At 43.8% G+C, this 14,923-nt stretch overlaps 1 protein-coding gene across 3 annotated transcripts in view; it reads left to right on the plus strand.

The window, feature by feature from the left end:
• The window catches only part of GRIA4 (glutamate ionotropic receptor AMPA type subunit 4), a 520,316-nt gene that overhangs the window by 374,236 nt on the left and 131,157 nt on the right, over window positions 1-14,923 (plus strand). For all 3 annotated transcript variants that reach the window (XM_030199365.1, XM_030199366.1, XM_030199367.1), the window contains exon 8: window positions 2,293-2,397. In XM_030199365.1, the coding sequence (XP_030055225.1) occupies window positions 2,293-2,397 (105 nt within the window). The remainder of the gene's footprint in view (window positions 1-2,292; window positions 2,398-14,923) is intronic.

Raw genomic sequence — 14,923 nt, forward strand, 5'->3', positions numbered from 1 at the left:
TCTCTCTCCTCCCCATCCACCTTCCCCACCATACCATCCAGAATCTTCTGTTTGTCTCTCTCTCCATTTGCCATGCATCTCCTCTTTCTCTCCCCCATCCAACATTATCCCTCTGTCTCTCTCTCCCCCTGCCATGCAACATCTTTTCTCCCCCTCCCCCATCCATCCAGCATCTCTTCTCTGTCTCTCTCTTCCCATCCAATGATGCCCATCTGTCTTTCTCCCTGCCACCCATCATTGCCCCTCAGCCTCTCTCTTTATTCTACCATCACACCTCAGCCTCTCATACCCCCCCCCCCCATACAGTATTGCCTGGTTCTCTCCCTCCTCTCCCCACTATCAAGTCTGTCTCTTTCCTCCTCCAACTATCAGCTTTGCCTCTCGGTCTCTCCCCCCCCCCCCTCTTTCTCTTTCTTTCCTCCCATTCCCTGCCTCCAACATTACCCTATCTCTCTCCTTTTACTTCTCCAACTTCCCCAGCCCCGGAAAAGAAAAACAAAACTGGGAGTGTCCACTCCTTGCTTGCCTGTCTGCCTGAATCTGCTGTCTCTCCAATTCGGTGGTTGTCAATAAAGAGAATGTGCGCGGGGCCATAGAGTTCTGCACGCAACAGACAGCGCTGCCGGTCCCGTCCCTTGTGATGCAACTTCCTGTTTGGGCAGGAACAGTAGCATTGTCAGCACTCTATGGGCCCATTCACAGTTTCTCTTTATTGACAACAACCAAATTGGGTGGACAGCAGGTTCAGGCAGATAGGCAAGCAGGGAGCGGAAGCTCCCAGTTTTTTTTTTTTTCATGCTTCCACTGGCACAAAGATTGGGAAGCAGCAGCCCCAAACAAGTGAGAGGAGGGGAAGGCCGTAGTTGGGCTGGGGAAACCTATGATGGTGGTGGCCTTTCAAAGGGGGGGGGCAACTAAGAATTTTTGGGAAGCATTTGCCCCCTATAGTGATGCCTGTGGTTGAGTCAGACCAAGGTACTTTAAGACAGTTCACAAAAGATCCCAGTCCAGATTGCAAATTCCTGACTAATGCTTATTGTGTTTCACCAATAAAGGTTATGCTCCCTCCATAGAGTTGTTCTTACAGATCATCTTCTGCTTTATACCTACAAATAATTTGCATGTTCTTTGAAGCATTTTAATGTGTAAGGCTATAAAGCACCAGCAAAAGCTTTGACTTCAAAGTATTTCAACAAAGTTGAGCAGTAAAATGAACATAGCCACTGCAGAGATGCGGATGCAGATTCAGATTGTTCCGAATGGGAAATTGAGCTGTAATAACTGATTTTCAGTTCAGTTCAGCAGTTCTGAATTGGATGGAAGAGGCCTTTCAAAAAACAAAATCCCTTTTGGTTAAAGCCCATGGGGGAAGCAAAACAATGCTTTTAGCCTCAGCGCCATGCTGGGGTGGTGGGTAGTGTGTGATTGCCACTGCACCACCTGCTTCATCCACCCTGCCCTTTGTCCAAAAACATATATGCAAACAAAGAAAAAACCTTCTCCTGTGCTTAAATGCCTTAGGCTCCTGAAGCATTGATTTTGCTACTGCTGCTACTACCCTGCCTGCTCGTCTCTCTCTTCCTCTCTCCTAGTTCAGCATTTTCTGTGTTGATGAAAGGCACTAATTTCCACCCCTAGGGTGCCCGGTTGGTGTCCTGGCATGTGAGGGGGACCAGTGCACTACGAATTCTGGCTCCTCCCACCACCAAATGGCCTGGATTTGGTCGCTTTTGAGATGGCGTCCTCGGTTTCCATTATCGCCGAAAACCGGGAACAATCATCTCAAAAGCAACCTAAGGTCGACCATCTCTAAGGTCAACCTAAATTTCATGATTTGGGCGTCCCCAACCGTATTATTGAAACAAAAGATGGACGCCCATCTTGTTTCGATATTATGGGTTGCCATGCCCCTTTAAGGGGCCGTCCTGCGAGGACGCCCTCATGAAAACTTGTGCACCTCATTCGATTATGCCCCTCCACGTCTTTAAAAAAAAAAGAGGATGCTGTAGTAGCAATTTACCCCTTCAATCCCCCAGGCAAAGGTACCCCCTCCTGATTCCCCCAGTTTATTTCTTCATCCTGGTCTGGTTAATGGTAGTTCACTACCATTACTGTCTGTAAAAGTATTTGCACAATGTTCTTTACTCAGTGCTCAGCAGCTGTGTTGTGTATTAGATGCAAAAAATATTGGAAAATAACTAAATTAAGCCAAGTATTATAAGAGGATTCATTGTGAAAGATATACTAAAAACATAGAAGGACTTCTCTTTTTTTTCCCCCTTCTTTCTTCAGGTCCGAATCCAAGGTTTGACTGGGAATGTTCAGTTTGATCATTACGGTCGTAGAGTAAACTACACAATGGATGTCCTTGAGTTAAAGAGTACAGGTCCAAGAAAGGTATGGTCAGAATTGGCTATGAAATATTTTGAATTCTATTTTCAAAATGTATTTCCCTTAACACTGAAATAGAAGAAGTTATTTAAATAATATTTTTTTAAACTGGCTCTGAGACTATTAGAGGAGGCATACAGTCAGTGAGACAAGAGAAGCAATACAACTGTCATATTGTTAATTTTATGACCTTTAAATATTTTTGTCCATAACCCATCATGTGAGATGCTGGATAATTGCATTAGCCACCATGGGATAAAATGAGTAGATTTAAATGTGAAGAAAAATAAAATGCAAGACAAAGAGGGGCATGTTACTAAATGTGGTAAGGTTTTGAAGAAGAAAAAGTAACACACAGGGCAGAGCAGTTCCAGATACCCCAGGATATCTGGCGAAACAGATAATGCAGTGCGGACTTCCTTATATGGAAGGCTAACCCCTAGCAGTAGTACCAGAAGACTACCACTAGGGGTCATGAAGGGCATTTTCAGAGTCAGAGCCAGATGTGTGGGAGCACAGAAGGACCACTCGTGCCCCACCGATCACCTCCCAGAAAGGCCTGATGGTGTTGGGGGTCTGGGAGGGTGTTGAGAAGGGTTGATTGATTTTTGCTGATAGGAGGGTAAGCAGAATTGGAATGGTATGCTTTCAAGGGGTTAAGGATTAGAATCAGGGAGGGTTGAGGGTTGTGAAATTATATCGGGGTATGTTGGTGTGAGGACTTAGATGGTAGAGAGGGACATTGAGAGATATACTTGAAAGGGCAGTGTTGCAGTTGCACTTACCACCTTCTCTTGAAGTGGCAGTAAGTGCTGTTGTGCTGTCCTGACACTCCCACTAACTGCATTAAGCAGCTGGCATGGATTTCAACTGCACTGGCTGTTTTATTGTGCTTCAGAGGTTTAGCGTGGGGACCCCTGCCAGCAAAGGTACCCGATGGTGGCGGCGGGGGAGGGTTGGTGCTGACGGGAAGGGGGGTTGAAGGGGGCGGTGGCGGGGGGGCCAGTCCCAAATCTACGGGGGCACATGCCCCCATGGCCCCATGCCCCCGTGGCCCCACGTAGCTACGCCCCTGGATCAACCAAAGGTCCATCTAGCCCAGTATCTTGTTTCTAACAATGGCCAATTACAGAATCCCTAAAACTAGCAAGATTTCATACTGTTTATCCCTAGGGATAAGCAGTTGCTTTCCCCAGATCTACCTTACAAAAGGTTTATGAACTTCACTTCCAAAAATGTAACCAAATCTTTTTTAAACACAGCTACATTAACATCTTTTACTACGTTCCCTGCCAGTGAGTTTCAGAGTTAGTGGTGGAGTGAAAAAAAAATTGTTACAATGTACTATTATGTAACTTCATGGAGTCTGTACTTTTTGAAAGAGTAAACAAACAATTTGCACTTGCCCCTTCAACTCCAGTCAAGATTTTGTAAACTTCTTTTATCTCCCTCCCAGCCATTTCTTCTCCAAACTAAAGAGCCCTAACCTTTTTAGCCTTTCCTCATATGAGAGTCATTCCATCCCTTTAATCATTTTAATCATCCTTCTTTGTACCTTTTCTAATTTGGCTATGTGTTTTTGAGATATGGTGAACAGAACTGCACACAATACTCAAAATGTGGTTGCACCATGGAGGAATAAAAAGGCATCCTAATATTATTTATTTTATTCACTGTTCCATCCCGTATGTGTTAGGCGGGGAGAGTCTGATAGGTACGGACGGAGAGAGGGATCTTGGGGTGATAGTATCTGAGGATTTGAAGGCAACGAAACAGTGTGACAAGGCGGTGGCCGTAGCTAGAAGGTTGTTAGGCTGTATAGAGAAAGGTGTGACCAGCAGAAGAAAGGGGATGTTGATGCCCCTGTATAAGTCGTTGGTGAGGCCCCACCTGGAGTATTGTGTTCAGTTTTGGAGGCCGTATCTTGTTAAGGATGTAAAAAGAATTGAAGCGGTGCAAAGAAAAGCTACAAGAATGGTATGGGATTTGCGTTACAAGACGTATGAGGAGAGACTTTCTGAACTAAACATGTATACTCTGGAGGAAAGGAGAAGCAGGGATGATATGATACAGACTTTCAAATATTTGAAAGGTATTAATCCGCAAACGAACCTTTTCCAGAGATGGGAAGGTGGTAGAACGAGAGGACATGAAATGAGATTGAAGGGGGGCAGACTCAAGAAAAATGTTAGGAAGTATTTTTTCACAGAGAGTAGTGGATGCTTGGAATGCTCTCCCGCGGGAGGTGGTGGAAATGAAAACGGTAATGGAATTCAAACATGTGTGGGATAAGCATAAAGGAATCCTGTGCAGAAGGAATGGATCTTCAGGAGCTTAGTTAAGATCAGGAGGCAGGGCTGGTGGATGGGAGGCGGGGATAGTGCTAGGCAGACTTATACGGTCTGTGCCAGAGCCGGTGGTGGGAGGCAGGGATAGTGCTGGGCAGACTTATACGGTCTGTGCCAGAGCCGGTGGTGGGAGGCGGGGCTGGTGGTTGGGAGGAGGGGATAGTGCTGGGCAGACTTATATGGTCTGTGCCAGAGCTGGTGGTTGGGAGGCGGGGATAGTGCTGGGCAGACTTATAGGGTCTGTGCCCTGAAGAACACAGGTACAAATCAAAGTAGGGTATACACAAAAATTAGCACATATGAGTTAACTTTATTGGGCAGACTGGATGGACCGAGCAGGTCTTTTTCTGCCGTCATCTACTATGTATATCCCTAATATTTCCTGACATTCTGTTTGCTTTTTTTAGCCATTTCCACACATTGGGGTCCTTTTACTAAGACATATAGGCGCCTTTGTGCCTTTTTGTAGGTACCCTGAAAAATGGCCTGCGCGCGTCCAATACACACACCTACACCAGCGCAGGCCATTTTTCGGTGTGCCTTAGTAAAAGGGCCCCATTGTGCAGAAGATTTCATCATATTGTCATTGATGACACTGAGATCTTTTTCGTAGGTGGAGAGTGCTGATGTGGAACATTGTACAGCTATAATCTGGGTTATTCTTCTGAATGTTCATCACTTTGCAATTGTCCACATCAACTTTCACCTCCCACTTGGATGGCCAGTCTTCCAGTCTCCCAAAGTCCTCCTGCATGCGATTTAACAGCTTTGAATAATTTTGTATTATCTGCAAATTTTGCTCATCATTTTCAGTTCATTTATAAATGTGTTATCAAGCACCAGTACTGGTTTCAGATCCCTGTGATACTCCACCTTCTCCTGTTGAGATATTAGTCCATTTAACCCTGCCCTCTGTTTTCTGTCTTTTACCTGGCTTCCAGTCCAGACCTGGACATTGTCCCCTATGCCATGGCTTTTTAATTTCCATAGGAGTCTCTCATGAGGAACTTTGTCATATGCTTTCTGAAAATCTGCATACACCATGGTGCTTATTTTAGAAGCACTATTTGAGTTTTAGTTGCACACAACAAGCATTTATACATTTATATTGCCTAAACATCTAAATCAGGATTTTACAAAGCTGCGATATACACATCTAAAACTGAAAATTTTGCATTTATCAAGAGGGCATAGTCTTGGTAGGACTAGGGCGGGCCTAAAAAATAAACCTAAACCCCTAATATTCAAGATCATTTAACCGGCCAGGAACGTCACCTGGACAGTTAAATGGTAATTAGCCGGCTATCCAGCAATATGTAGCGGGAGATAGCCAGCTGTCTCCCGCTGAATATCGCCACTTAGCACCTAGCAGATAGCTGGTTATATTGCATGATATAACTGGCTACCTGTCAGTTTTCAGCACATGGCCGGCTAAGTTTGGCAGGAAAATGCAAGGAATGGGAACAGAGTCAGGATTTTCAAAACAGACCAGAGATGCTGGATGTGAATCAAAAGCTTTATTGGAGGATGACTCAACAGGGTACCGTGTTTCAGCACGCACACTGCCTTCTTCAGGAGTCTCGTTGTCTGTTTTAGAAAATGCAGCTCCTCGGTGTGTAGATTCTGAATAGCAATGGTCTTTAAAAAGACCTTTGTGGTGATAAGCATTTGTCATTTCTAAAACAGACAAGGAGACTCCTGAAGAAGGCACCCCTAATATTCAAGATCATTTAACCGGCCAGGAACGTCACCTGGACAGTTAAATGGTAATTAGCCGGCTATCCAGCAATATGTAGCGGGAGATAGCCAGCTGTCTCCCGCTGAATATCGCCACTTAGCACCTAGCAGATAGCTGGTTATATTGCATGATATAACTGGCTACCTGTCAGTTTTCAGCACATGGCCGGCTAAGTTTGGCAGGAAAATGCAAGGAATGGGAACAGAGTCAGGATTTTCAAAACAGACCAGAGATGCTGGATGTGAATCAAAAGCTTTATTGGAGGATGACTCAACAGGGTACCGTGTTTCAGCACGCACACTGCCTTCTTCAGGAGTCTCGTTGTCTGTTTTAGAAAATGCAGCTCCTCGGTGTGTAGATTCTGAATAGCAATGGTCTTTAAAAAGACCTTTGTGGTGATAAGCATTTGTCATTTCTAAAACAGACAAGGAGACTCCTGAAGAAGGCAGCGTGTGTGCCAAAACACGGTACCTTGTTGAGTCATCTTCTAGTAAAGCTTTTGATGCATATCCAGCGTCTCTGGTCTGTTTTGATGAGCCTAACTCTGTTCCCACTCCTTGCCTTTTCCTGTGACACTTCATGGGATATTTGTGTTCTTTCCACTTCCTGTGGTTTTGATCTGCTAAGTTTGGCAACCATATTTGGCCACGTCAGTAAGTGGAAGATCTTTGGCCTGTTCCAACTTAACCGGCCAGTGCTGAATATCCGCTTGACTGATTAAGTTGGAACTGGCCAAAATTCAACCGGTTATTCAGTGCCGGTCACTGGAAATAGCCTGGCATTAAATACCCAGGCTCAGCATTGACTATGGGAGGCAACCTGGCTATCTCCTGTGGTCTGAATATCAGCCCCATAGTCTCCATTTCAAAAGGGGAATGCACATCTGTGTCCAAAACGTATGATTTACACCTACTACCTGGGATATCTGTATTTCAGAAAAGTGCTCCTATAAAGCAGCACTCCACTGAAAGGATTAGGTTTAAACCCCCAGTGGATGTTGCCCTTCCCCCACCCCTGCAAAAAGCAAAACTGGCAAGGGATACTGGAGTCTGAGATAGCTTCAGGTAAAATAAACATTTATGTTTCTAAAATATTCTGTCAAGTGTCTGAAGGAGTTTCATTTATGAAGTACAGAAGAACACAGAAAAGAATACCGCATAAAACTCAAAGAAGTGAAGAGAGAAATATGGCTGGCAAAATTGCAGGTGGAAGAAAAAATGGCTAGAGACAGACTCCTGTGTTTACAAAGGCGTGCTTTAGGTGTGTTAGCATTTTTAACGTGCATTAAACTCTAATGCGTGTCAAACGCTAACGAGCCTATAGGAATGTATTGGCGCGTTAGCGTTTGACGCACCTTAACTTTATAGGTGCATTAAAAACACTAACCCCATAGAGAGGTGATAAGACTTTTTTCAAGTATATTGGGGAAAGGAGGAATAGAAATAGAATTGAGAGACTGAAAACTGCTGAGAACCAATATGTGGAGAGTGATGAGGAAAAGATGGACATACTAAACAAATACTTCTGTTCTGTGTAAATGAGGGCAACTTTCAGAATGCCCATTGCCATTCCCCCTTTTGAGTTATGGCCTAGTAGAGTTAGGTGCCATGCCTTATAGAATAGTGTGCAGCCAGATGCATGTGCAGATCCTAATTGGTGCCAACTAACTTCGATAATTGGCTATTGGCACCCAATTATTGGTAGTTAAGGGTTCATCACTCAGTTCATTTGCACACATATCTTGGCACCATATATAGAATCTAGGAGCTGGTGTAGTTTTCTGAGGACACATGGCTCTTCTGCTCACAACAGTCTCCTCTGTCTCTCAGTTCCATAGTGCAAAAAGGAACTCAGCTCTCAGGGAGGGATTATGTGTATGCTGTTTTGGGAAGTATCTGTTACAGGTAAGCAAATTCACTTTTTATGTCAAGATGTAGGAGTGGCTCAGTCATAGATATTGGTATAAGAGATGCATTGCCTAGCCTACTTGGAATAAATTTTAGGCAAATTATGCAACAGCTGGATACTAGATTCCCTGCTTACTCCAAATGTCTGATGCCCCAACCCTCCAGATAAGTAGGTGCTCCTTCAGGCTAAGCACTTTGGGCCCTTCTGTACTTTTCCTGTTTGCGATGTCTTCTAATGATCTGTAGGCACCTAGAAACTTCAGGATAGACTAGAAGTTAGCTGGATCTTTAGTGCAGTAAAACTCCAGTGTTGTGTGTTTATTTAAATTTATGAGATGCCTGCCCTTAAAAAAATGTTCTGGGCAACATAAAAAAATAACAAATACTGCATAAAATATCAAAGCATAAACAAACACAAAACAAGGAAAATGCCCTCATATCAGAGATCATATTGCACAAATTACTTCCTGAAATAACCATGATTTGCACTTTTTTTTTGAAAAGCAAAATAGCCAAGACCTGATCTCAGCTGCTTGGAAACTTTATTTAGTAGATCAGAGGCATGACTGGAAAGTAGTCTTTTCCAAGTATCAGAGTACTTTACTTCAGAGAAATATGTTTAAATCTTTTTTATTAATAGTAACAAAGCTTGTACAAATATACAAGGTATCCAACCAATACAAACTGATGGTGCTGTAACTCAGATCGTCATACAAATTTTTCATTTTATCCCCCCTACTTCCCCTCTTCCCCTTGACCATCTCTCCTCTTAATTGTGTTAATCTTTTTATTAAATATAAAACATGCCAAACTTATGTCCCTAAAATGCAGCATTTTTGATCGCCTCCAAAATTGCTTTCTGAGTGCACATGTATAAATCTGTGGGACCTCCATATTGTGTATCTTGGTCTAGGTGCTGGTGTGGTGTTCTATGTCTGAATGTGCTGTATAGAGTTTCTCTTCAGTGCTGACATGATTCAAATGCAAACTTCTAAGTCTGGCAAAATCACCCACTGCTTCTGCCCCTCTCACCAGCATACCCCCAGTTTCTAATTTCTGATGCCTTACTGATGCAGCAACTTAGTTCCTCACTGCGATTCTGGTCAGCCATGGATTAGACTGTGGGCGGTGGCGTACTCATAATCTCTGCAATGTTACAGCCCCACCTTTTCCCCCTTTTAGGTATACCTCCAAAGAATAGAGCCACATGGTGGCTCACAGTCCCTGCATTTAGGCACCTGGCACCACCCATTGTACATCTGAGAAACCGATCGGAGAAAATATTTCCTCACTCAACGTGTAATTAAACTCAGGAATTCATTGCTAGAGAATGTAGTACCAGCAGTTAGCTTAACGGGGTTTTAAAAAGGTTTGGATGGCTTCCTAATGGAAAAGTCCATAGACCATTATTAAAATGGACTTGGGGAAAATCCACTGCTTATTTCTAGAATAAGCAGCATAAAATATATTGTACTTTTTGGGGGATCTTGCCAGGTATTGTGGCCTGGATTGGCCATTGTTGGAAACAGGATGCTGGGCTTGATGGACCTTCAGTCTATCCCAGTATGGAAATACTTATGTAATTGTGAACATATTTTTAGCAGTGATGGAGGCCCAAGGGAGGGAAACGATACATCATTTGCACAGGGACATTATTATCTCCTTTCTGTTGCGTGCACCCCTCTCTATGCAACTGAACATCCTTTTGGCCTTGGCCACCATCTTACATTATTGTTTCACCACCTTGAGATCCTCAGACACCGTCACCCAAGGTCTCTTTCCTGCTATATTCACATCAACCACTCCTTTCCTATTGCCTATAACTCTTTTGGATTTTTGCACACCAAATGCATCTCTCTACATTTCTTCACATTAAACCTTAACTGCCAAGCATTAGTCCAGCTTCTAGTTTTTGTAAATCACTTCTCATGCTTTCCACTCCCTCAAGGGTGTCCACTCTGTTGTTGATCTTTCATCTGCAAAAGGTGTACTTTCTAATCTTCAGCAGTATCACTCACAAAAATATTGAACAAAATCAGTTCCAGGACATATCCCTGAGGCACTCCTCTACTCACCTTTCTTTCATCTGAGGTAATTCGATTTACCACTACCTTCGGTCGCCTGTCAGTCAAAGCCGTTTCTGATCCAGTTTACTGCTGCTTGGTTTATTCATGAGCATCCTATGAGGAGCAGTATCAAATGCTTTACTGAATTCTAAATAGATACAATCAGTGCATATTCTCAATCCAATTCTTTTTTCAACCAGTCAACAGAATCTCTCAGGTTTTGTTTGGCACGACCCATCTTTGGTAAAGCTATGCTGTCTCAGATCTTGCAATTCATTGGATTGTAGAAGGTTTGCTATCCTTTCCTTCATCAGCATTCCCATTATCTTTTCCACCATCGAGATAAAGCTTTCCAGCCAGTAGTTTTTCACCTCAACTTTGTTCCCACTTCCCCCTCTCTAAGGAACTGTTTAGAGGACTCAGCCAAACCTTTCTGAGTTCCCTTAGTATCCTGGGATATATCTCATCGGGTCCCATGGCTTTATATGCTTTAATTTGCAAGTTGTTTGTAAACTTTCTTTTGTGCATGGTGAGATATCAATGCCATCCATATATGTATCCATGTCAATCATCTTCAGACCAGGTTTTTCTTCTGTTAAAAACACCAAACAGAATTATTTGTTGGAACATTTCTGCTTTTTCCTTGTTCCCTTTTGCACATTGTCTTTCAGCATCTTTGAGTCTAATAATTCTACCTCTGGTCCTCCTCTCCCCCATATACGTGACAAAAGTCTTATCACCTTGCTTTATATCTCTTAGCCATGTTTTCTTCTGCATGTGCTTTTTTATTTCCCTGGTCAGATGCAACCTGGGTTGGATTCCTGCCCCTCCCCCCCAGTGCAGCATCGACACCCCCTGGGTACAGCATTGTGTCGTCCCCCCCCCAAGCACATCACCTCCAACCCCCCTCCCCCCTGGGTGCATTGCTCTTACTTCCTAGGGTGCTGGGAGCAGCCATGCGGCTGTTGGCTCCGCTAGTTCCCTGCTCCCTCTGCTCCAGAACAGGAAGTAACATCAGAGGGAGCAGGAAACCAGCAGAGCCAACAGCCGCACGGCTGCTCCCTGCACCCCTCCTACAGTGTGCACCCTGGGTGGACCACCCCCACTGCTCTGCCCTTGCCATCCTTATTTCTTTATTTTCAGCTTTATGTTGTATATTTTTTGGGTTCCTCTTTATGATCTTCTATATTTTTTACCTTTTTTTTTTTTGTTGTTGCAACCGCTTCGTTGGAGAATCATACTGATTTCCTTTTCATCTTGTTTTTATTTACTTTCCTTACATAAAGATATGTTGTCCTTCTTATCACCTTTTCAGTTTAGCCCACTGTCTTTCTACTTCCTTTATTTCCTGCCATCCTGCCAGCACCTCCTTCAGGTATTTCCACATTTTACCAGAGTAGCATGTTTGAAATTTAGGACTTTGAGTTTGATGTGACTGGATCCCGTCTTAGCTTATATATCAAACCATACTTTGTAGTGATCTCCTTTGCCCAGGTGAGTGCCCACCTTGATATTAGATACACTTTCTCCATTCTTAGGTATTAAATTCAGCATTGGCCTTTCCTTGGGGGGTTCCATCACCATTGTCTGATTTAATCCACTATCTTTTTACTTTCCAGATTTGCAGATTGGATACGCCAGTCCACACCCAGTAGATTAAAGTCACCTCTTTTCATTTCCACCTTTGCAATATCATTGACCAGATCTCTCTCCAGTTCATTCATTTGAGTCAGAGGTCTGTAGACCCAAACCAGTGTGAATGCAAGTGCCATCCTCTCTTTCCACCACAATCCACAGGGCTTCCTCTTTTCCCCATATACCCTGCCTTTCAGCCACTTTAGTTCTGTTTTTGACGTGGAGGGGCATAATCGAACGGAAACGCCTATCTCCATGGGCGTTTATCTCCGAGAACGGGTCTGTGAAGGGGCGGGCCAAACCGTATTTTCGAAAAATGGACGTTTTTGAGCTGGGCGTTTGTTTTTTTTAGCGATAATGGAAACTAAAAACGCCCAGCTCAAAAACGTTCTAATCTGAGCCATTTGGTCGTGGGAGGGGCCAGGATTGGTAGTACACTGGCCCCCCTGATATGCCAGGACACCAACTGGGCACCCTAGGTCAGAAAAAGCTCCCACACGCATAGCTCCCTTACCATGGGTGCTGAGCTCCCAACCCCCCCTCCACCAAAACCCACTACCCACAAATGTACAACACTACCATAGCTCTTTAGGGGTGAAGGGGGCACCTACATGTGGGTACAGTGGGTTTTGGAGACCTCCCATTTACCAGCACAAGTGTTACAGGCGGGGGGATGGGCCTAGGGCCACCTGGCTGAAGTGCACTGCGGTACCCACTAAAAGTGCTCCAGGGACCTGCATACATGCAGGCCTCTAGGACTTGTTGCTGCTATATAACATTGGCACACCAGTTGACACCTGAAGATTAATCTCTCTGAAAACGTCCTTTATTGGAATAACCGTGTTTACTCACAGTTAACTGCAGATCAGAGGTTGTGCCCCACAGGCAACGAGTCTCCCTGGTACTGAGATAAGCAGTAGGTCAGAGCTGGCAGAATGCTGTACAATGCCCTCTTTCAGCCACATTCAAGGTAAGAACTAAGTTCTGTAATGTGGCTACCACAGGAAAGGGAACTAAAACTGGCTTACAAAAATGGCCACTACCGCATGGACTACAACAGGAAACACAACAGGGCACACTCTGACCCAGTAGGCAGGGGGGAAAGCACCATGGGAGAAGAGCCTACCAACTACCAACACCGTGAGACTGTAACACAAGCTAATGAAATCACGGAGCCCAATACCCTACACCCACCACAATGCAATGCTGATGTGACCCTGTACTGCACCCGAGAGCCACATCTGACCCAGAGAAAGGCTGTGACAGGATCGAACACATTCTGCTGTCATGGAGGTGGGTACGGCATTTGAGGCTGGCATACAGGCTGGAAAAAAAGTTTTAAAAGTGGGGTTTTTGTGGTGGGAGGGGGTTAGTGACCACTGAGGGAGTCCGGGGAGGTCATCCCCGATTCCCTCCAGTGGTCATCTGGGTAGTTGGAGCACTTTTTTGGGTCTTATTCGTGAAAAAAGGGTCCAAAAAAAGTGACCCAAAATCGCGGTAAAAACACCTTTTTTTTTTTTCGATTATCAGCTAAAGACGCCCATCTCTCCTCGGCTGATAACCACGCCCCAGTTCCGCCTCCACCATGCCTCCGACACGCCCCTGTCAACTTTATTCATTTCCGCGAAGGAGTGCAGTTGGAAACGCCCAAAATCGGCTTTCGATTATACCGATTTGGGCGTCTTTGCGAGACAAACGTCTATCTCCCGATTTAGGTCGCACTATAGGCGTTTTTCTCTTTCGAAAATAAGCTGGATAGTCTACTCCTCCCCCTTTTTCCCATCTCTTTATCTCTTAAATAGATAATAACCAGGTATAGTGATATCCCATTCATGGGACTCAACATACCATGTCCAAGTCCATCTCCATCATTAGGGTTCCAGATCAGAATTTTATTACTTAGACTGTGAACATTTGTGCTGATAGCACTCCACCAATTTTTGTAACACTTTTATTCTGGGCTTCTCTTCCCCTTTGTTATTGCTAAGTATGTTGACATCATATTTCTTGTTATTTTCATACTATAATACTATTGCTGGGGATGACATCCTGAACTTGTTTTCTCTCATCTTCCACCCCTTCCTCTAGCTTAAACACCTGGACACGTATTGATTGGATTTTTCACTTAGAATCCTTTTTCTTGTCACAATAAGACACAATCCATCATTGCAATGTAGCCATTTGTTGTTCTATCTATTGACCTAGATATATAGGTAGCTGAGGCAATAAATGGAACAAGTGGCTATGTTGCAATGATGGATTACAACTTTCTGTGACGGGAAAAAGGATCTTAGGTGAAAAATTCAATCAATATGTGTCCAGGAATTTAAACTAGATGGAAGAGGTGGCATAGAGTCTTCACTATCTTCATAGAAAATTCAGCTTTGCCATTAGCTTGTGGATGCCTTGGTGTTATATTAATATGTTCAGACCCCAATGAAACAGAAAACTGTTTAAATTACATAGAAGTAAATTCAGGGCCATTAGCTGAGCTCAATTGATCAGGTTGACCATTACTTGTGAACTGCACCTTGAAGCACTTGATTGTGGCTTCAGCAGACATATGTGGGAGAAGTTCAATTTACTACTACTACTAATAATAATAATAATAATCATTTCTATAACGCTACTAGACGTATGCAGTGCTGTTCACTTGAACATGAAGAGACAGTCCCTTCTCTACAGAGCTTACAATCTAATTAGGACAGACAAAGAGGACAGATAAGGGAGTTAATAAGGTGGAAATGTGTATTGAACAAGTGAGTAAGGGTTAAGAGTTAAAAGCAACATCAAAAAGGTGGGCTTTTAGCCTAGATTTGAAGACGGCCAGAGATGGAG

This window comes from Microcaecilia unicolor, chromosome 4 (genome assembly GCF_901765095.1).
Source record: "Microcaecilia unicolor chromosome 4, aMicUni1.1, whole genome shotgun sequence".
Lineage (NCBI taxonomy): Eukaryota > Metazoa > Chordata > Amphibia > Gymnophiona > Siphonopidae > Microcaecilia > Microcaecilia unicolor.